Here is a 27,255-nt window from a genome sequence, read left to right as displayed (position 1 = left end):
CAGATTATGGGAGACACTGTGGAGATTTGTTAAGCTTTAGCAATTCTTGGTTAAACAAGGTTTTAGTCAGCATTAGGTAGTCAAACAGGGGATCTTCCAGAGCTCCTGGGGCCCCTGGTAAGATGTAAAACAATCAGACGGAGAAAAAAAGCATTCTCAACTTTTTTTGGGACACGCTGTGACTTGGAGCCCCCTGAATCTTCACCACCTGTCTGTCTGCAGAGACATTAATTAAGGTTGGGGTTATTAAGAATTAAGGGTATAGCCTTTAAGAGAGTTTAGGAGCAAGGGGGGAAGGAGAATGGGAAGGGATTAACGGGTTATGGTTTTTGGCTGGTGCTCATTCATCAAACCAATATTGCATTATCTACACAGTACTAGCTCATCATCAGATGGTCAAACAAATAGACAGTAGATGGTGTGAAAATGGCCTATACTTCAACTACTAAACAAGTATCGAGATGTTTACACAGTTAAGAATTATTGAAATGACTGTGCATAGCAAATATAGCCTTTAAATAAAAGTACTGTGCACATACTACCATTGGTGAGATAGAAAGACAACCAGCCTTGCTTCAGGACACCTATACAATAATATAGTAATATCTGAAATGAAAGCATTTATGTGGTTAAATAAGTCATGTTTTAATGCAACAGCAGGTAAATGCTATAAATCATAATATATCATCTGTATCTTTCCATTCTATTTACAAGAGTTTAACACATAGCTGGTTAGAGTGATTTGTCAGTAAGTCTGACAACACTTCAGAGGCCCTTTCATCTTCTGAAGCTAATTTCTGTCTCTTGGCACACTTTCCTTCTCTGTGTTTTCCATATCACTCCATCTCACTTCGTCTTTCTCGCTCTTACAGCTGTTAAATCCCTCTCAATAAAATCTTAATCTCTACCACCTTCTGACGAACTTTTCCTTCAGCTAATCTTTTTTTTTTTATAATCCCCTTTTCCTCTCTGTCTTTCCTTACATCCATCTCTTTCTGAAATTTGTTATTTTCTCCTCAGCTTAGTTTGATCCTTGGCAGATAGGGCCTTTGATCTTTTTAATGGAAAAAAATGCTACATTCACATTTCACAGGTTGTTCAAGTTGACATCAGCAGTCTGTGTGTGGTACTTCTTAACTCAGCTCTGCATCTACATCTGCATCTGCATCTGTGTGTGCTCTGATCAGTCTCAGCACTGCTTCAGCGTGCAGCACAGGTACAGTAGGAGATGTAAACTTATCCATTACTGCCCCTTTAGCCACAGCACTCCTCCTCTTCCTCCTCAGGTGTAGAAAAAGCAGAAGATTTGATATCCAAAGCAGGTTTAGAGACATTTGATGGACGCCTTGACTCATCTTGTGATGCATAGAACTGCATCTCCCGGGATCCAGTTTGTCTTAGTTCCCGACATGCAACACACAGCTGTCTGTCTTTTCATCCTGTTACTGAAAATGTCTTTCTGTCCCTCCATCTGAAACAATCCTGCAGGGTAATTAGTAGAGGTATTTAAGTCTGTTGTTGTATGTGTATGTGTATGTGTGTGTGTGTGTGTGTGTGTGTGTGTGTGTGTGTGTGTGTGTGTGTGTGTGTGTGTGTGTGTGTGTGTGTGTGTGTAGGTGGGTGGATGCGTGTGTGTGTTTGTGCATGTGATAGTATGAGTATGTGTGTTGTAATTATGTCCTTGTGTGTGCAAGTATCTTGCTGCGGTTATACACGAGTGGTGGAGTGTGTGTGCGTAGAGATGTGTGTGTGTGGCAAGTGTGTATTACTATATGGGCTATGGTGTGTGTATCCCTGGTGCGGATGCCCCATCCTCATCCCCACCACTGATCCAGGCGTCATGGGAGTCATCGGCGTCGCCGGGGTAACAGGGTGTGACCCGGGAGTCACAGGCAGTGATCCTGGGGTCAGAGAGGTCATGAGGGGGACGTCGTCGGGCGAGCGGCGCAAGGTGAGGGTGTAATCTGGCGGGCAGGTGAGGCGCACGGTGTCCAGTGTGCTGTAGATGTCCTGGGTGTCCATTCCGTCCAGGGCGTCCAGTGTGTCCAGAGTGTGATGGTGATGAGTGTTGTTCCTCTCGTCTGCTGATGCAGCATCACACTCCAGCTGCTTCACCTAAAAGGTTGAATGGTGAAGAAATTTCAGGAGTTAAAGTAATGGGGGACACAAAGAGACTTTCAGGAAAATAAACTGAATAATCAAATAATCAATCACTGCTGATACAACGGAGTAATTTTAATACCAATCAATCTACCAATTATTTTCTTCAATTATTAAAACGATTTTCTATAATCAATTATTCCTTACTATTTAATAGCATAAAATGTCATCACTATTTTCCAAAGCCCAAGATGACATGTTCAAAATGCATGTTTTGTCCAACCAACGGTTGAAATCCCAGAGAAAAATCAGCAAATCTTCACGCTGGATCAAAAGAATGTTTAGGCAAAAAGCACATTTCCTTCATTTTGGATTAATCATAGTAATTTCAGCTGTATAAGTCCCATGTTATTATGGTTGTGCTATAAGGCCGAAATCAATATCATAATATTATTCATATTTTTTTTGTTGAAATATATATTGATATGGCAAATGTAAGCATAATCAGGTTTAAAATTAAACTGTGTTCCATTGCTTTGCATTTCATCAGAAAAACAGGTGTAAAAAAACATATTTTAATACCATTTTCTAGAGCTAATGTGAAATTATCATATATTCACAATATATTCCCAAAATATCTATAACTAATGATGCTTAATTTTCACCCAGCTTTACATATAAATGAAAGCTATTTTAATTCAGGATGTGTCTGAAAATCATCATGTAAAACTCAAAGGGCAGTAACTGGCAACCACTATATCTGTGTGTTATTATCATTGGTTTGGAGATCTGTCAATCAAGCAAACACATCCCCAAGCCCTAATGTCTGTAAGCCTTCACTTCTTAAAATCAGCAACATGACTCGTTACAATTGAAATTTTCTGTTAAGATTCTAACTTCTTTGAGTAAATTGAGGGTTTACTCCAGTCAGATTTGTTCCAGATCCATCATCTAACAGTCAATCAAATCAAACTGTATCACTGCTTTTCGTCATCATTTAAACCACTCCTGACTTATTATGAATAATATCCAGGAGATTGACGCATATAGTGCCTAACAAAAAGCTATACTAATTCAAGAAGATCAGAATTTTTCTTGTCACAACAGGTTTACTGATGGGGCCCAAAAAGCTGAAAACACCACACAAAGATATTTCAAATAATCTAATGCAATTATAAAAGCAGCTGCGATGTCAAGCTTCATAACTGTGGTTTAATTGACAATTAACAGTATTTGTCTACTTTATACGACATCTGACATCTAGCACTCACTGTGGGAGATTTCAAAGCCATTAACTGAGCTCAAAAGAGGCCAAATAGTCAGAGGATGAATTGGAGGCAATTGGAAGCAATTCAGGCAATTGGACACAGCTCTCACACGCACATGCATCAAAACACACTGACGAATACACACACAAACACACACATCCTCGCACTGATGACGCCTGCAGATGACAGGCTGTGGCACAAGTGCTCTACTGGCAGCTTCTCCACTGGCAAGAAAGTAGTTTATTCAGTCACAACCTCAAACGGGTTTGTGTTACTTAAAATAAATATTATCATCATAATAATGTGTGCAATTATTAACAATAAGCATGATTATGTTGACTATAAATTAAATGTAGCTACAGCAGCAAACAGACACTCCACACATTGGCTTCAGTTATGGTAAAAAAAGAAATGCATACACAAGTACAGTGAATACAAAAGCACATGACTCACCTGTAATGACATCAGTCCCTCCCCTTGCAGGTGGGCAGCTACATCTGCAGGCGTGATGTCTCGTCTTGGGGGAGGAAGCGGACGTGGACGACGATGCTCCAGACGCCTCTTGTCTTTCTTGTACAACAGTGCTGCGAACGCGAGGATGTTAAGAAACAACAGTGAAGCTCCCACCGCAATCGTCACTGAGAGTTCAGTTGAGTAGTCCTCATTAGGGACGCGGACCCCGTCTTCCCCTCCACCTTGGCCTAACGCAGACTCTGGCGGCGGTGGAGTACCTCCTTGTGAACCTGGATGACGTGTACTGCTAGGCGGCCAACCTTTGGCTAGGCGCTTAGTGTAAGAATAAGGAGTGTCGTCCTGTGGGGAGGGACTGTGTGTGAAGGAGGACACCGATTGGAGAAGCTCATTGACATGATGCAAGTGAGGGACCAGCTGGAGCCAGAAGGAGATTTTGGTGGCACGGTAGTGGTCTCTGACACGGGGCTTTAGGCCAATATGGAGATACAGCTGCTCCTTAGGGGTGTATTTAGACCAGGCCACTTCTTCAAAACGGTTTGGTTTAGTGTGGATGAACTTAGTATCTTGAGGAACCGGCTGGTTTGGATCACTAGAAGGAGTGAAACATAATCAGTTATTAAATGACATCTGGATGGGTTGGTGGTTATGTACTTTTTTGGTTCTGTTGATATATATATATATAGAGAGAGAGAGAGAGAGAGAGAGAGAGAGGAAGTGAGAGAGAGACAGAGAAAAGTGAATACAAAAATACAGTTTCCACCCACACATTTACATTCGTTTACAAGGGTTGTATTTTAAAGATACAGGAATGTAGTGCAAAGACTGTGTGTTCTACCATAAAAACCAATATCTCATGCTTTTCAGTTTTGCAAATGTCAGAGACTCCTAACAGAGCTGCTGAAGAGTTTTTCTCAGTTGGCTACCCTCCTCTAGGGATATGACTTTCTCTCATGCTGTCCAATAGTTTCACCAGAGCTGGCACGAATCTTTCTTAATCAATATCAAAGTAACAAAAGGAAAAACTCTAGCAAGAAATACTTTCACAAAGCAAAACAAGTACCATATTCATGTAAACATAGCTCAAAGGTGATTCAGTTGCAGATCATTGATTTTTTCCCACTTAATATGTCTATTACAAAACCATTCAGTTACATAATGCACAGTTGAAACTCCTGCAGCTGTGTGTTGATAGTTGCCCCTTTAAAGACTGTAAAATAACGGATTCAAGGTGGATGTGTGTGTTGCAAAGTGAAGAAATCCTGAAAAATCACCTCTCTGACACATACGGACAGGCATTTATTTGACAATTTACGACTTATTTGTGTCAGCTGCGCAGAAAAGGCGTAAATGAAAGAGCGGCACATCTTCACAGACTTGCCAGTTACATTCTATATGCTCACTTGTCAATCAACACCTTATGAACGGCACAAAAAGGCAGCTAGCGTAAAAGACCTACCAGCACACAAACACACATGCTCCAGCTGAGGATTTATACACAGCGACTTACAAAATATACATCAGGGAGCATCATATCCTCTCCCCTAAATGGAGCCGTCGCAGAGTTCCATTACAATCTAAGGTGCTCTCAACCGGGTGAAATCTTTCTTCAGAGAAAGTTCCCCATTGATAATTGAGGTGCGCACTGAAATCTTTAAAACCCTCCGAGGTGATTTTGCTCTGCAGCTTGGTGGCAATCTCACTACAGGCTTTGTGCTAGAGACAGCTAACTTGATGCAATGTATTTGCTTTAATGAACCTGCTTTTTCAAATGCCAGAGTCAAAATATGTACAAGCACTGTCCTAATTTTGTATGTTGTGAGATAGCAAGGCTCTATGGTGATTTAGATCAAGGTCTAGACTGCAGATGTCTCTGTAAATCTGAAGAGCTCTCAATGGAGAGAGCCTCGATTGGATTAATTACTGGTAATTACTCACTTCAAGCACTGCAGAAAGAGGGTCCATCCTCGACAATTACTTTTATCTTGTATATCATGTCAGAGTGGAGAGATAAAAGGTGCTCTTATCAGTGTGGACTGTCAGGGTTCTTAAAGTTTTAATGTGGATCCTTTCTACAACTGTAATGTTCTTAGCTACCGGCAGATGATTTCACTTTCAATTTAATAAATTGGATCTCCAGAAGCTTTTTTAGCCACTGGCAGATCATTTTAATTTTGATTTAACGTATTGAATTAGCTCTCTGTAACATTGCACCAGTTTTGATCATGACTGAATCAGGATGCCAAAAGAGGGAAGAGAAGAGAAGAGAAGAGAAGAGGAGAGGAGAGAGAGGAGAGAAGTAGAGGGAAGGGAAGGTGAAATAGAGACAGAGATGCTCTTCCCCTTAAAATGTGACTAATGTAATCATATCAGAGTGGAATACTTTAAGAAATTTGATTTGTTAATCACAAACTTCTCAGAGCTAGATGACAAAAACAACAGATTCTATTAGGACAGAAAATCTAAGCTGCACAATATGTGACTGCATGTCACAAACTGAGGGACACATAATTAAAACATCACAAAAAAAAAAAAATTGAGATAGTGGTTGATTTTTAACACACATCCCCATGCACACACACACACACACACACACACACACACACACACACACACACACACACACACACACACACACACACACACACATATTCAGACCGTTTGGTTGATATATATTATATTGTATAAATGTTGTGTTATGGCCAATATTACTGTTTTTGCGTATTGTATAAATATATGATCAAAGTGTAGTTGCTGAAGTTGTTGTATGATGTTTTTGTAAAATTGGTTTTAAAAGGTGCACGCCTGTAAAGCCCTTGAATTGACTTGAATTGAACTCAATTTAATTGAATTGAGTTGAAATTGGGAAGAGAAGAGAAGAGAGAAAAAAAGAGCTGTAAAGAGAAGAGAAGATTAATCAAACAGTGGCCAATCTGTCATTCTTCTTTTAGGACATGGGCTTTGCTTTCCTCAAGGACTTTTACAAGGGGGTTCTTTTACTTTCTCAGCCAAGGTCCAAAGAAGAAAAGCAACATCAAGATTTTGACATGACAGAGAACCTGTGAGCACCCTCTGCCAAAACTACTGCTGCTTTCATGGTTGTATCTAAAGTACTGTCTTCTCGTCAGATGTCAGAGACCATTTGAAAGAAAAGACATTACATATCTAGACAGGCAAAGGATAATAATATTTCCTTTGCCTGTCAGCTCATTATTTTTGTTGCTCTAAAATTCAGGTGTTTTCCTCCTAATGCATCATTAAATCGCAGCTTCAATCAGTTTAAACTTCCATTTCAAATGAAACCTAGTATTTCTGAAAAACTTTAGTTTCTATCCAATTAAATTGTTACTTATCTTGATGGGGTAAAAAATGATAGAGAAATGGATTCAGGCTGATCTGTCTCCTGCACAAATTCCTACAAATTGGCACCAATGCATTTCCCCATGCATGCTATGTGGGAAATACATTTATAGTGCTTAATGCTAATAAAAACCTATTATCATCTCCTCGACGTTGTGCGGTTTTGCTAGTTCTCTCGTTGTGTGAACCCTGCCAGATAACTACACCCTATGTCCATGTTCATGCTAACTATCCATCAGTCCAACAAATTAAACATAAAGAAAACGTATAAGAGAGAGGCACTATGCTGTTTTTCTTGATGACACCACAGACTTGAGTCTTGGCTGTCTTATTTCGAGCCTGGAGGAGATTTGTTCCTGTAAAATCGAGAGTGAGCTGTCCACAGTTACAGCAACAACAGTCTGCGTTGCCAAGACCTTGTCTCTGCAGCGCTTCCAAGATGGAGGGTAATTTCTTCCTGACATCTGTGCATTTTCTTTCATGTTTTAAAATGTGATTAATTGGCCAGGCTTTCATTTGTTATCATGAGACATTTTCTACATGTGGGTGTGGATGAGATATTGAAAGCAGAAATTAGAAATGGTTTTCTGTGTCAAAGAAAGCAGGAATAAAGAGAACTGAGTCATGCTGAAGCTGTGCTTTGTTTGGTCTTGTTTTCTTGATTGTCTTTATACGGTATAGTCAGGCAAAAGGGGAAAACTCTTCATCCGACGTCTCACATCAGTGAACATTTTAATAGCTCACCCGGTCTTGGCAAAGTTGGTCCAGTAAGTCATGACAACGGCACTCAGCATCACATCGTTCTTGGAGAAGTTACAGTTGAACAGATCGGTGGGTCCCACCATGGGCACGCCGAACACGTAGGGCACCTATGAAGTCATACACACACTTTTTAGGATAGCGTACAGTAGGAGCCAACAGATTTACATTAATTCTCTTGACTGTAACTGAAAACCATAAGTGATTCATGACTGAATAAATCCATATTCAGTTTTCTAAGTCATCCCCAATCATCTGGAGTAAAATCCACCCCCACAAACCAGCAACAAATGCATGAACATACACACATTCAGGGCGCTGAACATAACATAAGCAAGTGTACACGTATACAAAGAAATATGGAGATCAAAGGTTTTCCAATTTGTACAGAGGAAAAGATTACTGTTATAAACTATAATCATCACAGCAGTAAATATACAGCAGCTTTTAAATCAGACCTGCTGCAAAATACATTCCATGAACACTTCAAGTATTTTTTGCTGTAGAGGATAGCTTGATTCCACTTATTAAGCACTTTGAACAAATCAATATGAAGCAGCACTTCACGGGTAATCTAAACCGAGAGCTCCTGATTCATCACATTAATATTTCTAAAATCTTTGGGACATTAGTCATCTTCATTTTTTCCTCGGTCTGAAGTACCCAAACCAAAATGTCCTATGTCCTTGGTATTTAATGTCATGTTTTGTTCTATCACTTTCACTACACTGCTACTACAACTGTCACTAACTTTATCTCTGTAAAGCATCAAAACACTTTCGCATCAATTTACCTCATCACCATGGGCAGAGTCAGCCCAGGGCGGCGTTGCGTCACTCTGGCAGTGGTGGTAAAAGGAGTAGAAGTAGGTGGGGGATCCATACTGAGCATGAAGGTCAGCTGTGGCGATCGCTGGCGCCACCCACTGGTGGTCCGTGAAGAGCGCTACCAGAGTCTTCCGCCGGGTTTCTGCATTGTCACGGTCTGCCCAGTCCGTGTACATGAACCTTTAGTGTACAGATAACAAGTTAGCTATCAACGAATCTATTAACAATTATTTTATTGTTATTAAAGTAAATAAGGGAATAAGTATATTTTGAAAACTATTCTTTTAAATATGCATTTGAAGGAATAGTTTGACAAATAGAGTTATTGGGTCTCTTACAAAGAGTTAGATGAAATAATTGACACCAAGTCACATTGACAGCAAGATTCAAAGATGTCACTTCTACCGGACAAGAAATAGTCCAACAACATAACCCCATGTTATACCACAAATTGTCAATTTTACACTGTGGTTCGTTGACCAACCAAAGTAACGAGATATTACATTTTAATCAGTAAACTGTAGATATACTGGTCGGCAGATTTAGTTACCATTGGACAGGTCAGCTGCTCTCTTGACTAGAGCTTCATATTAACCAAACGGAAATGACAGTGGTATCATGGTTTTCATCTATCTCTGAACAAAATGTCAAACATTTTCCTTTCTTTCTTTAAACTATTCCTTAAATACATTCAGACATTTACAGACTCACTCACCTTATGCTCTCTCTCAGCGTATCTCGGCCTTCTGGGTATCCATACAAACTATCCACAAAGTCTGACACTGCAAAGTCAAAGTCCTCAGCCGTGACACCGTCCTCTGAGTCCACAATGCCCTCCACGAACTTCACGCCTTCTCCCTGATTAACCCCCAGCATCACGTCGTAGTTCAGAAACTCTCCCTGCTCCATCAGAATCTGGGGGTCATCCGGTATAACGTCACCATCAATCACCGGGGCAAAAGCCGTGTGATATTTGGCCGGCGTTATGCTCTGCTCCACAAGTTCGCGGTAACTCCGGCCCTGGAGGCAGGCGACCAGTTGGGTGCTGTCGTCGATGCCGCAGCCCACCCTCTCGCCGAGCTGCCGGGCGTACTTGCTTGGCTGGTAGTTGACAGCCCAACTGGCCAAAGCGCTGCCACTCTGGATGATAGCTCTGTGGAACAGGTCTGAGATACACATGAACACACACACGTAAATACAAATATTGGTGTACGAGGCAAATACACTGAGGCATACGCATGTATACATTCATGGATGCATATGCACCCACACATGCATGCATGAATGCATCCATATGATTGCACTTTTTGCATTTGCATTCATAAACAGATGCAGAATAATTCCCACAGCAGAAATGCATTATTCAAAAGGATGACGGTTCATGGTTAGAGCATCTGGTTCAAGTAGGTAAGGGTTAACAGTTTAAAATAATACAGCTCTTAGCTATATGAGTCACAGGCAGGCTGTATTATTCTGAGAATTCAAAGGCTTATTCAGGCATTTCTACCAGTAAATGAAAGCTGTATCGGTCCACTGGAGACCATGAAAGGTTTCATGACCAGGAGGGTCACAGCTTTCACAGCACCCACCTGTGTGCTAATCATCATAGGTGCCCAAGTGTCTGTCGGTTAAACTGAATGAATCACACAAGGTGAGCAGGATTTCTGTCCATGGTTCTTCCTTACCCTCGGAGTAGTGAGACAAGGTGAGCAGGCTGACGCACGAGGCTCCAGCCCCGGATCCGAACACAGTGACCCTGCCTGGGTCTCCTCCGAAGGCTGCGATGTTCTCCTTCACCCAGCGCAGAGCCTGGATCTGATCCAGCAAGCCGTAGTTCCCTTTTGCTGCCTGGTCACCTGTACTAAGAAATCCTACAGGCAGACAAAGGGGGAGATGTTGTTATAAAATACAGTAGAACACAAAGTTCTTAAGTTAAAAGACCTATGAAATAAAAAAAAATGCACTGAGAATAAAGCAAACTATGCATAAATAATAATTAGATCAAAAGAGGATAGTCCTGCTGACTTTTTGGAAAGTCATCTTACAATGTACAAACACACAGGGATGTAATTCCCAAATTATGGCATCCCCACTGTTAAGATCAATTAATGCATGATAAAAGATCCTTTCATTTTTATCATCATAGAAGCGATGTTAATGAAAAACTAAGGGCCTCCCCTACACTCCCTTGTAAACTGACCTAAATCAACAAGGAACAACCGTCTTCATGTAATTGAAAATCAACTTACACACAACTCAACATAAACCTACGCACACATGCAGTTACAACGCAGCTATCCCTTATTCCCTTTACTGCTGACGGTGTTAAGTAAACAAGAAAGGATCCTAATGGCTCACTCCACTACAGTATATCTCATTGCTGCAGGAGCTAAATTCTCTGAACCTCAAGCTGGCCGTGAACACATACTGTAAGAGTATAATGAGTAAGAAAGGCGACGTTGTTAAAAGTATACATTTCATCACTTATGTGAAATATGTCAGAATTGTTTTTATGCTAAACGGACATTAAAAGTAAATTATAAGAAATGTCAATGAAAGAATTGTGTCAGAATGCCTTCATATATACTGGATGTACTTTCATATGTTTCATTTTAATCCTTTCATTGGAAGCATGCCCCAATTCCAGAAGAGTACAGTAAGTTTCACTTTGCATATATGGGCTCACCTCATTAATCCAACTTATGATGGCAATGATGAGGAAGAAGGAGAGGAAGACACTGCTAGTCGTGATGATGGATGATGATGGTGGTGATGATGATGATGATGATGGTGATGGTCGTATTGGAGGTGGTGCAAACACAGAGGATGGAGATGAAGACAAAAAGAAGCATGTTGGATTGGCTCTATTTAGCTCGATATGTTGATTACATCTAGAAAACAGTTTTATCCCCAAGGTCAGAATGAAATAGTACTTTCAACCACAAAGCAGATGCGGATTTATGACATAAAATCTATATCTAATAAAAGGCTTGAAAGCTTCTTAAATACAGAAAAGAAAGAATGGATCTCATGTGTTTTAATATTCTTTTAATCTTTTAACATGTAAACTCCACTCCACAGAATTGTCCTTCCCTCTGGGATAGAAATATCTCTCATACAGTATTAATATTATTTGTGTGTTCACATGATCTATAAAATGTGCGGAAACTGCATAAAAGGGTAGAAAACTAAATAAGTGAACTAAATAATTAACTGAAAGCACAGCCAAATGCTGTAAGAATATTTCCTTTACCGTTGCTCTTTTAAAGGAAGTACATATTGATTGATAAATCTACATACACTTATTCAAATACATGTATCATCTCACTGTCTGTAACGTAAATCAACGATACAAGTAGATTAAAGGCCTAATGGTATGTGGATTAAATCATTTTTAATAGGCTAATTTCAAACATATTGCATGCACACATTTTAGAAACTTCCTGGCGCATTTTAATTATCAAATGAATTATTAAATAGGGGCAATGAGATCCTAATTAGAGTGAGGACATGATTTAACCCAGCCAATGGTGTGATCTGCAGCGTGTGTATCTGACTTAATCAATATGAAGTTATGCTGAGCTCGCACAAACTACTCTTTACCAAAGTATCTGATGCCTTCAATGTCTGTTTTTAACCCCCCTGTGGCCTTGCCCGGGCTTTGTAATATTAATAATTACAGCTGCAAAAAGCCTTAATAGCAGGATTCTAAGATATTCAATTTATTCAGCCTGTCTGCTTTGCATAGCTGTCTAAAATTAGAAAAACCACAGGGAATCAGATTTTCGCTGCTCAGAGAGCAATGAGTCAGAGAGTCATGGAGGTATAAGGGATCAGATTTGAGTCAATGCTAGTCGTGGGAAAAATGGCTTCAGGGGGTTTATTTCCACTAGGGACACCCATACTGAACATACTTTTACAAAAAAAAAAGGCACTCTGGGTGAAAACAACTTACTAATGTTTTTCTCATTTCATAGATGGCTGAAGGATTAAACAATCCAGATTGTGACTATAATTTAAAATCAAAGAAATATGTAAAATGCAAGTGAGGAACTAGTGCAGATAAATAAATAAAAATTGTTGAAAGAAACGGCATTTGCATTGCATCAGTAATTATCATTAGCTCTTTACTAATAAATAAGTCACCCAATAAAAACCTGACAACCGATAGCAAAGTAAAAAATAAAAACTGAATTGCAACTCTGATTATGGTTTAATATAAAAACATAATACGTGAACATTAATCAATCAAAAGTTGAGTGTACATTGCATTTACCCTTATTATCCATTCATCGCCTAAAACAGAAAATGAATGACTACAGAGTGGGTGCATGATACCGCAGCGATATTATCAGAATACCCAGAGCACCTTGGCAGTAATTGTACTGCTGATGTTCCTGCTCAAAGGTGGAGTGTGGTGTCGAAGCACAAATACAGCCATTTTAAAATGTGGATTGTTTAACTAAAGATTGCTTCCTGGTTGCATGTGCCCAAAAGGCATGTAACTGTCAAGATATAGTTATCTCTATTGCAGAATAGCTCAATAGAGTGAAAAAGGATTTGAATATAGGAACAAGAGGTATCCTTAAACAGTGATGCAAATAGCCTTGGGGGTTTATTTTGAAATGCAGCTACACCAATATTAAACGCATATTCAGTTATTTATTAAGTACCGGGTGTTCAGCAAATCGCATAAATATAGAAGATATATTATATATAGAAGAGATATCATTTTACCCAGTACTCCTAGGCGATAGTTGAGGGTTATGACAATGACGTTGCCGTAGCTCGCCAGCACGCTGCCATCCATCATGTTGCCAGTTCCTTCTGTGTACGAACCCCCGTGGACGTAGACCATCACCGGCCGCTGACCCCCTCCTCATGGATGTCTGGGGGAGAGAGAGAGAGAGAGAGAGAGAGAGAGAGAGAGAGAGAGAGAGAGAGAGAGAGAGACAGATGATTATAGATAGATAGATAGATAGATAGATAGATAGATAGATAGATAGATAGATAGATAGATAGATAGATAGATAGATAGATAGATAGATAGATAGATAGATAGATAGATAGATATTGTCTTAAAATCAATGTTCAAGGTGACATCACTGAAGCACTTGATGCCAGTGCTATTCAGAATCACTTTTTGTGCGTGAGTGTAGGCACAGATCCTCCCACCTTCCTTCTGCCTCCATTCTGTCTGTTGTTTGAATAAATGTCCATGTCGACTGCATATATGTGTGTGTGTGTGTGTGTGTGTGTGTGTGTGTGTGTGTGTGTGTGTGTGTGTGTGTGTGTGTGTGTGTGTGTGTGTGTGTGTGTGTGTGTGTGTTACACTGACTGTCCTTCTCTCCATTTGTATGTATCTCTGCCTCTAATCACTCGGTGGGTTCATACATACAAAAACAGGACGGGTCTGTGGCTCTCTTGCTTCCCTATGCTTCGTATCTCCCTTCCTTCATTTTTCAGTGGGTGGATCTAAATTGGGGCTGTGAGTGTTCATGCTTGCCATTGTGTGTGTGTGTGTGCGTGTGTGTGTGTGTGCAGGGTCACATGCATGTGTATGAACCAATATGTATGCATGAGTGAGTCTGTGTCCTTCCCACTTTCCCTCCACAAGTAAAGGCGTAAACCCCTTGGCGACTGACGCAGGTGTCTGCATATTGAGTGTTGGTTCAACCACAGGCGTGCACAAGAGGGGTGGAGGGGAATGGGCTCCAATTTAAAAAAATTAATAACAATTTATTTATTCAACAAGGATTTGTCTCTGACCCTGCAGGACACTTCCATATTTAATCATATGTCACATTCAAAACTATCTTGCAGCCATTCTAAGGTTATGCAGTGCTACTTTGTTGCCACTCTGTTTTGACCCTGATTCTGAATGAACTAAAACAAGTAATTCTAATTCTGACCCTGCAGAGAGTCTGTGCACACCTTTGGGTTCACTCACCTTCCTCAGTGGGCACGTAGATGTTGAGGTAGAGACAATCTTCACTCTGGTGAGTAAGGTACGTCGCGGCTATATCCAGGTTAGCCGTGAGCCAGGACGGCATCATATCTCCCAGCATGCTCCTCTCATCCAGTGACTGCGGGCACACTGGAGCAAACTGCGTCACATTTCTTATTCCAGGCCAGGGCAAAGGAGGCTCTGGGGCCTGGAAGCGCCGGTCTCCTGTTGGAGGTCTTGCGTATGGTACTCCCAGGTACTGGATGACGGGCCCCAGGAGGTCCGAGGGCAACGGGGTCAGTATGCCACGGATACGGCCCTGCACCGTGGAGATGACAGGCACGGTCTGCTGCGCCGATGAGGAGGGCGGATAGAGGGAAAGGGTGAGGCAGAGGGAGAGGAGGAGGGATAGAATCCCAAATGGGGAGTAGAAGGACAGGAGAGTGGACGTTGGAGAGGGAGTTCTCCTGGTCCTCAACTCGGACATGATGGTGGGTTTAGGGGCAGTTGGGAGATAAAGGAGGGGAGGGGAGGAGGAAGGGGCCTTGGGGAGGCCGAGGTAAACAGCTGTGTTGACCCTTTAGAGATATCCAACACTCACACACAGCTGCTGCTCAGCTTGGCCCGTAGCACACACAAAACACAGTCCAGACTCCTGCACACAACCTTTTCCTTTTTGTGTGTGTGTGTCCGTCTGTGTTTGTGAGTCAGTGAATCTGTGCCTCTGAGTGTGTGGTGACTCAGTCAGCGAGTCCCTTGAATACGTGTCTTGTGTGTGTGTTTGTGTTTATATGTGTGGAAGTATTTAAGCGAGTGTGTATGTCCTGGACTGGCAATTTAAGCATGTGTGTGTGTGTGTATGTGTGGGCGTGTGTGTGTGTGTGTGTGTGTATGTGTGTGTGTATATGTGAGTCTCTCGTTATGTAAACAGTAGCATCACTGTTCCTCTGTCACTCTCTTCTTCCGGTCACCCCCATAACAAGCCCAAACTGCCTCCTGGAAAAGAGACGTAGAGGCAGAGAAATGGAAAGAGAAGGAGAGAAGGATTTAATTAGTCTTCATTAGAATAATCACAGTGTCGAATAGATAAAATGCCACACACGCACGCACACACACACACACACACACACACACACACACACACACATACGCAGCAAACTTACACACCACATCAGAAAAATAGTCTGTGCTACCTCGCTGCTGTCCGTGATAAAAATAGATACAAGAGCGATAGATAGGGCAAACGAGATGTTGTCCGCTCAGCTTAACTCGGTGTCAGACTGTCAGGGCTGCTGTGTCACACAGGAATGGCATATGAGTGACTATGTGTGTGTGTGTGTGTGTGTGTGTGTGTGTGTGTGTGTGTGTGTGTGTGTGTGTGTGTGTGTGTGTGTGTGTGTGTGTGTGTGTGTAGCTTTTAGCCGCAGACATATGTCACATCCTCACAACACACTATTTCACAGATCACAGGACCTAGTTGGTGGGGGGTGTTGGGTGGGGGGGGTGGGGGGGGGGGGATGGAGAGTCACTTCACATGCTTAATTAAACCCTGAATACACCATGGGGCTCCTGACCTGCATGTAGCATAAGGTAGGAAGCCTGTGACACACACACGGATACACACACTTTGTTCTCTTTTCTCTTCTCTCTCTCTCTCTCTCTCACAGATGTATTGTATGCACACACCACTACTTTATGTCTCTTTGATAATACACACACACACAAACGCACACATATGGTTGTTGTTTTTTTCTCTATCCAAAGATGCGCACACACACACTTTCTTGATCTCTCTATATATGCTCACACACATTCTCTTTAACACACACACACACACACACACACACACACACACACACACACACACACACACACACACACACACACACACACACAGCTGCTCCCCGGCCGACACTGCTATCTCTCTCAGAGGGCCTTAGGGCAGAATATTAACATATACACACACGAGAGCAGCAACATACATTTCCGTGTAATCACACACACACACACACACACACACACACACACACACACACACACACACACACACACACACACACACTTAAACACACACACCCACCCACATACGCGCACCCATACTAAGCAGAACATATATTAGAGTGTCAACATGATCAGTACTATCGCTCCTCCCATGTTAGATTGTATTGGTGTCGGCTGTCCGAGGTGCTAGTTAACATTCCGGTGGTGATCACACACACGCTGATGAATAACGCTCCATTTATCAAGGCAAGCCCGCTTGCCACCCTCCCCTTATATGTTTATACAGAGAGAGAAAAAACAGATAAATCCGCGATGAATTCTCATTCCAATTATTAATACGGTATAAGAGAAGAACATGAAGGAAGTGTAGTAACAAAACGCTTGCTTGTGAGGTATAATATCCCGACTGAATCTCTATCTGCACTGGAGCTGACTACGGCAAAACACACTCACACACACACACACACACACACACACACACACACACACACACTCAAATGCAAAAGCCTCAACCTGCATCCTCGCCGCAGTAAAATAAGATTTAAAAAAAAAAATCTAATCAGAATATATATGATGTAACGTACCAAGCCAGGATAAGAGGTGTGAAATCTCAGGGACCATGTCCACCGCAATATTCGCCTTGTGTTTTCGCTGCTGCAGTTTATCCGACGTGCCTGGGATGGGATATTGGGAGATATTCCTCTGCTGCTGTTGCTGCTGCTGCTGCTGCTGCTGGTGGTGGTGGTGGTGGTGGTGGCGATGGCACGTCTCCTGGGTGGGAATAACCCCAATAAAAGAAACAAGAAGAAAAAACTCAAGCCTTCAGTCCGAGAAAAGATGGATGTGGGGGAAAAAAGGAATACGTTTTTGGATGTAGTAGAAATTTAAGCGTCTCTTAAAGGATTGCAAGGCCCAGGACGTTCAAATGATCAATCTCCCTCTCTTCCTTTCTTTCTCCTCCCTCCCCCATCTCTCTCTCTCTTTCTCTCTCTTTCGCTCTCTCTCTCTCTCTCTCTCTCTCTCTCTCGCTGCCTCTCTCTCTCTCCCTCTCCCTGTGTCTCTTCCTCTCCCTAGATGCGATTGGACAGTGTGGCGGGCAGCAGCTACTGATCCAATGATACGCACCTATAGCTCCATGAGGAAGCGCAGACTGGGGAGAATGGAGAGTAGAGGACCGACCTGTGCAGGGAAACACACACACACACACACACACACACACACACACACACACACACACACACACACACACACACACACACTCACCCAAGTGCACACCATCGCACAAATCCCATATGGTGCATAAACACACATTGCAACACACATTTTTACACACACCTGTAGAAGGTCCCATTACATGTAAAATAAAAACTAAAAGAAGCACAGACAAATGAAAGATCTTGAGACAAAAAAGAAAACTCAATGCATGCTCACACAAACCTGTAGCAAAGACATGCCCACACACGCACATTTTCACACAAATGGTGCTGGAGTACACAGTGACCTCTTCAGGACCAGGACAGGTGATTCTGTTCTCTATTCAGCTCTGCCTGCATGCAGCTTTCTCCCTTAGGCCCTGAGTGTATGTGTCGATGTGTGTGTGTGTGTGTGTGTGTGTGTGTGTGTGTGCGTCTTTGTGTGTGTGTGTGTCTGTGTGTGTGTGAGTATGGTAATGCAGTGGGTCTGCAGTCGCTACTAACTGTGTTTGGGAACACTCCTCACGTCAGCACAGCCTGCCGCAGCAGCATTCAGAACTTTCTATTCCTCTCCTCAACAATCTTCCATCCACACATTCATCTCTTTGTCTGCCCGTCTGCCTCCCTGTCTGCCCCTGCACTTGCTTGCTTATTCCTCAGTGATGCCCCCCCCCCCCCCCCCCCCTTTCCCCTCTTTTAAAGCAGGTTGTCTAAGCATCTTTTTAATAAGGCAAAATAAAAAAAAACCTAGAGGTCAATTTGCAGAAAAGGCTTTATTTGTCCAGTGGACGGTTTGAGATGTGATTTAAGAGGATGACATTGACCTATAGTCTAAGCTTTACAAAGCCATAGGGCATTATACTCATTCTTTTTCAGCGCCCCAAAAAAGCACTGCATGAGTATCTGAGGCTGGGCTCAGGATCATATGGGATTAAAAGGTTAGGGATGTAGCCAGAGGTTAGCCCCGAACAACCCAAAGAAGTTATCAGTAAAATCCGAGGAATAACTCTAAAACTGCCAAGCTTTGAATGTAAGGGCATACATTTAAACAGAGACCTGGATCTGTTAGGGGCGGCAAGTCCTCATACTTGGACGTAGGGACTTTAAGGGGCAAAGCGTCACCTATGTTTGTCATCACTCTCCTGTTCTAGCCAAGCCTGACAGAATCATGAGGCGACATCCCTAGTCAATAATGCACAGTTTTTAAAATAAATGTAATACATTTGCAGAAAGAAGATACATGTATACATACGTAATAAGGTCTGTTTTGATTTGATGATAGCCTTCATATCAAGATAATCAATCCATACCTGATTAACCTAATTATCAAAAAGCCTAATAAGGCTTCATTCCATTCACAAAGTCCATGTAGGCAGGAGGTTGAGATGGATGGATGGGTCAACAGCTGTTTGAAATGTTTTTTTTAAGCATGAACACAATTGTTCCATAACCCTAACCATGTGTTTATTATTGTAACCATGACAACAAAGGTCCCCAAATCTTGAAAAAGTTATTTTAACCCAAACCATGATGTTTCCCTAACCTTGACACAGTTGTTTTTGTGGCTAAACCTATTCAAACTTTACCCTATAGAGTTGTCAAATCTGAAAACAGATACATTTTTCAACAGTGATTTGGTTTTGGAGGAGACGGATAAATGACGTCCATAGTGCTGCTCCTATTGGAACAATCTGTACAGACTGTAGCTCCTGCCATCCATGTCACAATAATTCAAAATTATATTAGAGCTGTTCCTTTTGTCAACTGAGCCTGCTTAATATTTTCATACATGTCATAGAGTATGATAGAAGACCGATGGCTTAATTGTCCATACAGTGCACCTGTATGGAAGCATCTTAATAAGTCAAAGTTCTCTGATCATTAATTATTTTTTGTTTTCTTTAAGATAAAATAAGAAAAGAAACACTTTATTTTCCCCAAAGGCAATTTTGTCTTGAAGGAAAACCTGAGAGGAAGGGCACAGCCTGAGGGGAGATGCTGGTACTCAGGGTGGAGGACATGGGTGGGGTCTGAAATGATCTCCTGAGCCTGCCTGATTATAGTTTAATCAAAGACAGCACCCAGAGTGGGATGCTAATTCACATTCCATGTCTTTTGTTGTAAATGTGTATGCCCAGGTATCTGTGAGAGTCAACTTGGGATATAATATTATTTATTAATCATAAATCTTCTCTTTAATTGCACCAGTTACACAAATGAATGGAGCTCTGTGTCATTGAGTAGATAGGTGGCACATGGGATAGAGAACTTGAAAGGGCATTCTTTTACAAGCCTGGATTGTACTTTTCAGCTAATTGCCCCTTCACCAAGATTACAAATTGTGCAGTGTTGAACAATTAGTTGCTGATTTTAAGTGCTTTATTAAAGTCTTATGTCAATCATGCATTATGCATGTTAAAAACCTCTGAATGCATATTATGAGTCCTAGCAGGAGAGAGTAGCAGTGAAAGACTGGAATGCACTATGAGATCAACCCACTGGCATCTTTGTGGCAGGTGAAAGTTGTGTCCTAGTGTGCAAATAATGGTAATATTCATGCAAGGCACTCAAAAAGCCTGTAATTAAAGTTGTATATGTAATTAAAATTTTTACATTTATACCCCCAGAAAATATTGTTATAATAATGTTCACTGAGACTGCATATGCACGAAGGTCTAGGATTTTATGCAACAACCCTGAGTGAAACCATAAACAAACAAGCAAAAAGTCACTGTAAAATGATAAAGGGCCTATGCGGATTATCCACACTCCTGTGAATAGTATCTCCTTAATTTCATTTTTTGAGTATACCTCTACTGTTTGACTCATTATGTTATTACAACCAGAAGCTGGAGCTGAGCTGCAGCAGGAAGTAATTTGGATGGAGATAAGTGGAGCTCAGCTCATCTCTGACAAGCTTCAATTCAATTTAATCTCTGGTTTTAAATCACTGCCAGTATCTGTCAGTCTTATATTACTCAGATAAAGCATGATTACTGCATTTAAAATTGAATCCTGAGGTACAAATACAACCACTCATTGAAAGAAGGACATTTATATTCAAAAGGCAAGACAAATTTTTCCATAATTTTTCCATAGGTCCACAATGTCATCAGGACCAGTTTGGCTTTTTTTTTGTATGAATGTAATGCTTTGATGCTACCTGAAGAAAATTGTCAATCTTGAAATTTCTTGCAACCAGAGCAGCTGACAGACTAATCCCTTTTATGCTCTTATTGTCTATTTGTGCCTGGATCTGTGCTCAAATTTAGCAGATTTGATTCTGATTGACTGCCCCTATCTACTTCAATTTGTGCCCTAATTTCACAGCAAAGGGACAAATGAGTGACCCTAGGGCTCCTCTGCTCAGCTCAAGTGCTCCTAAAAGCCCCTCTGGTCAGTCCAGATGCCCTATACCCCTGGTCATACCCCCTAGGGCCTCTTTGGTCATCGAAAGTGCCCTCAAGTAACCTCTGGTCGGTCTAAATGCCACCTTGCTTAGCTCAAGTGCTGCTCTTGTTTGACATCAGTGCAAAAAACGTTGGAGAGGTGGCCCTTGTTTAATTTCACTATTGCCTGATAGAAATCAGTGTCCGGAGACTGAGCTCGTCCGTGCACACAATTTTAAATGATATTGCTTACATGTTTCCTGTCCTAGGATTCTTATTTCTCTGTTTTCTTCTTCCAAACATCATCAGGCTAAAGTAAGTGTCCTGACCTCTAAACCATTTAATTACATCTGTGAAACCACACACACAAAAAAAACACACACACACACACACACACACACACACAAACCTTAAGTTAGTCACAAGCCTTAACAGGTTTGGGGATTTTTTTAACATTGCACAATGCATCTCTTTGTCCGTTCATTCATCTTATTAAATTAATGTCAGTACTTCTCTCCATCGCTTAGTCCAGATTAGTCTGCCATTCATTCATCTCCCATCCCTCCAGCTTTTCCATCTCTCCTCTAACACATTTGCTCTATTCGTCTATTAAATTATCTCTTCGTCGCTCAGCAGCCCAACTCTCTTTCAGTTCACCCATTACTCCCACAGCTCCTGCTCTCTCTTAAAATATTCATTGATGTCTTAAACACTTTTTCTGTCTCTTCGACACACACTACCAATCCTGAACTCGTTCCCTACTCTGGGTAACCTTCAGACATTAGATAACATCGCACATTTTTTGAACTCACGAGCAAGGACAATTAATTTACATTAATTTGCATGCATATTCACATAATTCCTCATTTCATTCAAACTTATTATTCTAAAAATGCTCTTTAATTTGATGCTTAACTGTATTATAATAATATGTAATATACTGTTTGTATTATAACAGCTGTATTTAGACTCAATATATGCTGAGATTTTTTGGAAAGATATGTTGAAATGGATACTGGCATCATGACAGGTGTTTCATCATTCTTTTTCCAAATCTGTAAAGAAAAATCATAAAAACAAGTGGATGTTTGTAGTGCTGTAATCGCATTAGAACCAAATCCAAACTGTGCAACAGGGAAAAACTGAGAAATTATGAAAAATAAATAAATAAATAAGTTTTCTCCTGCCATTTGATTACTTAAATCTGTTGCATATATTTTGAAAATGCTGCTGTTAAACTACCCTTTTAAAACCTGTTTTGAATGGACACTTCAAAGCTCAGAGCTACTGAGAAAACCTTTTCTTATTGCAGTGCACAAAAATTCAAACACTCACACACACACACACGTATAGATGAACACAATTTACAGATAAAACCATCTTCATTAGAGCCATCTTCTCTTATTCAGACAACGTGATTAAAATAAAAACAAGTGCTCTATCAATGGACTCTGCATTCCCGGCGTACATTATTAACATGAGATCTCAATTTAATTCATGAGTGTTCCAATTAAATTTTCAGTCAACCTGCATAATGCTGTCTGAAAGCCTCTCTCATCCTGCCCTTCTCCATGACCATGGTTCACTGGTGGAGCCGTGCTTCAAGAAGTATTTTTATCCCACCCATCATATTATTTGCCGGGCAGTCAAATCATGTAAGATTTATTTATAAAGCACTTGTCACAGAGTGCTTTGTCACAAAGAACTTTAACAAAGGAAACACAAACAGATATTAAAACAAGGGCCAATAAAAGACAAACGCAAGAACACACAAACCAGTTTGTATGTGCAAATGCGTCTGTCACAACTTATCCTCATACAACGGCTCGTCTGATATGGCGAACATATTAAAGCAAACAGAGTCTTCTGGAGACATAACGCGGTATGTAAGAAATCAGCCAGAGAGAGATGGACAGAGATAACGCTGCTCTTCATCTAGGAAGCTTGTAGTACTTAATGGGCGTGTAGTCTGACACGTTGTCTAAAATGATTAAATGGGTGGACTGACATGGAGATCTGCATACTCTGAGAGAAAATTACAGCACAGTATCTGAATTATAAAACATCCTCAAGCTATGGCAATAGACAGGAGAGAGAACAGAGAAGATGTTTTGAATCTAATTGGCCAGTTCAGACTAGTTGAAGCCCTATGCATTCGCTCTCTCTCTCAAGTACTTAACAGATACCCACATAGGTGCATGTATCCAGTTAAGTTACATGTGCAGGATATCAACAAATGGCTACAAAATGATCTAATATTTAACAAAAAGAGTGCATCCCACTGGGTATTTAAACTCTGTGTATGTGATGTGATGGATTATGACATTTCCAGCACTTGTGTTAATCTTTGGAAGTTACAATAACATTAAATAACCTGTAATTGATATTGAATAGAATGTAATGAAAGTTAAAACAAAGGGATCACAAATCAATTGAGTTATTGGCATTCATTTAGATTGCCTTAGGATTCTGCTTCATCAGCTGTAGTTGGATTGTCACTCGATACAACAGGCATATACTGAGGGGTGTCTTTGGGTATAATACAAAGTATTCAACCGTCAGCCTCATTTTACTTCATGTAAAACATATTTCTAATCTGCTGAATACATCACCCACACATTAGTCACTATCCAAACAATTGTTTCCAGCAACTAAAACCTTGGTTTTTGGCTTCCATTGTAGGTAGTTATATGCCAAAACTTGATTTTCTCTGTATTTTGTTTTAGTTTATTTCCAAAATGTCCCCTACACACTCCCACGCTGTGTTGCGTGTGTAGGCAGGGGTCGGCTGTGAAGTCAGTGATTTTCTGCGCGATACGGGCCTGCTCAGTGCAGTTGCTGCACTCTTGCAGGTTGCAGGAGAGTATGAAGTAGTGGTGCATGTAGCACCGGCTACAAACAGGCAACCTCCTTATTGGTATTTCTCACAATGTTAGAGGGGAGGGGAGGATGACAATTAGGCAGTAAATGGCAGATGTCAGATGGGAACAGGGGGGAAAGGGAGCAAGTAATGGAAGGTTGAATGAGATGGAGATGAGGAAGAAAAGGAAAGGAGAAGAAAAAGCATAAGAAAGAAGAAGATCAGGAGACCAGGAGGATAAAAAAGCAGGGTAGGCAAAGGAAAATTGGTGGTGAAAGTGAGAGACCAAGGAAACAAATGATTGAGAAATGAGAAAAAGAGGGTGAGAAGATTGAGCTAATAGAGAGGGCTGAGGGTGTTAAAAAGCAATTAGAAGAGGTGAGAGCGATGCAATGATAGAAAACAATATGCTGTAATACACAGGTGAAGATGAGTATCGATTGACTGTGAACATACATCCAGAAGCTGGGAGGAAATAGACATGCCAGATACTTGATTGGGGCGAAAATAAAAGCCCCATAATTGGTCATTCTGTGGACTGTTTGGGCAGAGGTTACAACCAATAAAAAACTATGGAGAAACTGATTGTTCACAGGACCTTAAGAGACAAGAATATCTTGTTTAAATGTTATCATTTAAACATGAGATAAGCAGAGACTAATCCTAATAATCAGATCAACTTTCCATTTGGTTTAACTTAATTAATTGAATGACTGAACAAATCAGAGATATGAGAATTGATTCAGACGTCTGGGTCCAGGCTGTCACCGCGAGGAGTTACAGAATTATGACTCATGATCATTGTATTGATTGACTGATTACTTGTCAGACTGACTTACTGGACTGGTTGATTGGTGTCTTGTATATTGGTCTGAGATTAGAAGGCAGGTATGGGGAAAAACAAATAAATGGCTTTTTTTTTTTTTTTTTTTATAAGACTTTTATCTGAAACACAGATTGGCTGTGGTGCATAGTGCAAATACATTCTTGGTCTAACACCTGAAGCCTATAGCATCTATTCCTGTTATATTTGTAACTCATAACCCAATGTTGGTATTTTTGCCTTTGTCCCAGCTTGTTTGCAGGAAGTACTGCCCATGCAAATCCACAGTGCCTGAAATTGATGTCTATGTATCGCAGCCCTAAAGGGGCTTCCTGCTGTCATCTCACATCAAATGTAAAAAAAAAAGCTCTCAGCGCTCAGGGACGAGAGCTTCTATATTTCAAAATATGTATTTGGGTAGCCACAAATGTGTATGAGCTAAAGCTCTAGTTTATCCAACAAGTACACTGGATTGTAGCAACGAGCGCAATGTGAGAGGGTTGTGTTTGTGAGTGTGTTATGTGAACATGTGTCTAATCTTTATCTGTGTCAAGAGATTTATTGTGGAAGGTACCTCTGAGCTACAAATAGCCACCGCTGGGGCCCCTGAATTGATACGGCAGCTGCTCAATCAAGCAACCTGTGGGCACTGCTAGGCGACAAAGCCTCCAGTAGAGCCGGTGAAATCCTGTTGTTTAACTTGAAGATCCCTCTATTCTCTACCGATTGTCTCATCCCTCTGTCAGCTTTGTGTTGCGTCAGTGCATGAGTCTCTGTTTAAAGTTCCTGTGTAAAAATAAGTGCATCAACTCCAATTTGTCGAATCAGTATGAATTTATGCAGAAGCTCCCGCTGTGTTTACTTAAGCAGTGTTCCAACAGAATTAGCATTATAATTTAGATTCTTGTTGAGGAAAGCTGTTTCATTAGTCTGACGGCTTATTGTCAACCAGCAAGATGGGACCTTTGTCAAGGTCTTGTGAATGTGTGGGAGGTCACAAAAGTAATCATGCACACACTAAGGATCATATTAACACATAACTCTCATGCATAAGATCTGATTAATAACCGATTGATACCATATCAAGCTTTTTTTGCGCATGGTAATGTACAGCAAAATGAACAATAATTATATGATAATAATAAACATTATTTATATATGACTTTTCAAAGACAGAAGCATTCAATACCTGAAAAATACGAGTTTAAAAATAAAACAACTAGAAAATCACATAAAAACAAGACAAAAACCTGGTTTAAACAGTAGTGCTGAAATCCAGGGTTGTGTTCAGGACCTTTCTAGGGAGGGGAAGCTCAGTGATCGATGCTGCTGGCTGTTGACCTCGGTGTAATGTATTCATTTGTGTGTGTGAGTGAGTGTGTGTGTGTGTGCGTGACTGTGCGCAAACCCACCTTGGTGGTACAAGCACGCACAGAGCATAGATCGCACTGAAGTAAACAAGGCTGACGGGCCAATTTTGTCCAATGGTTGATCATCTCCAATGTGGCTTTTGAGCACTGCCTCTATCAAACCCTCTGATGTTTCTAAGGCAACCTCATTTCGAAGGCATGCTTTCCCTTCCAACTCTCTCTCACTTACACAAACACACACACACACACATTCAGGAGCACCACAGCACAGACACACAAACACAAATGAACACATGATTACACAGAGCCACAGATTTAAAATATGCAATATGTATGTGCATGTAATGTACTAAATGGTTCTTTGCATGTTGCATGACATGCAAAGAAAAAAAGCTCATACCTATATATACACAGAGAAGTACGTTCTTCACAGTCAGGACCATTGAAATAAAGTATTCTATGGTAAGGACAATTGCAGATAGAAAAAAATAAATTCCAATAATAAAAAAATACCATGTTGTACATTGAGATAGTGTCAGTTATTTAGTCATACAGTGTACTTACTCGAAAATAATAATCCATGGGATTAGACATTTTAGAAATATTCCACCATTTATGTTCTTCATACTATTATTTCCTGTCCAATTAGGAATAAGATTTTTGATATCAGTAGCTACATTAATCATCAAAAGCAGCTTCTAAGAAAATAATGAAATGTGATGGGCTGACGTGGCTCACATGGGTTTTACATGGTGTAAAATGTTTGCTGTTCTTGGATTTTCTGCACAAGTTATCCAATAAGTGCATCTTTTAGAGCAAAATGGACTTCCACCAACATGGAAATCTAATTGAGCTGCAACTCTGGCAAGTCCCTTATTTCCTACTTT

At 40.8% G+C, this 27,255-nt stretch overlaps 1 protein-coding gene across 1 annotated transcript; it reads right to left on the bottom strand.

The window, feature by feature from the left end:
• Positions 1-1,707: 1,707 nt before the first annotated feature.
• Positions 1,708-15,219, bottom strand: LOC129104423 (neuroligin-4, X-linked-like). Its single transcript, XM_054615099.1, is given in 9 exon segments — positions 1,708-2,115; positions 3,822-4,431; positions 7,944-8,068; positions 8,752-8,965; positions 9,501-9,951; positions 10,471-10,656; positions 13,523-13,663; positions 13,666-13,674; positions 14,736-15,219. Coding segments are annotated over 9 exon segments (2,628 nt in total).
• Positions 15,220-27,255: the final 12,036 nt, after the last annotated feature.

Source organism: Anoplopoma fimbria, chromosome 16 (genome assembly GCF_027596085.1).
Source record: "Anoplopoma fimbria isolate UVic2021 breed Golden Eagle Sablefish chromosome 16, Afim_UVic_2022, whole genome shotgun sequence".
Lineage (NCBI taxonomy): Eukaryota > Metazoa > Chordata > Actinopteri > Perciformes > Anoplopomatidae > Anoplopoma > Anoplopoma fimbria.
Note: the sequence above shows the minus strand (reverse complement) of the source record. Positions and strands in the feature narration are given on the sequence as shown.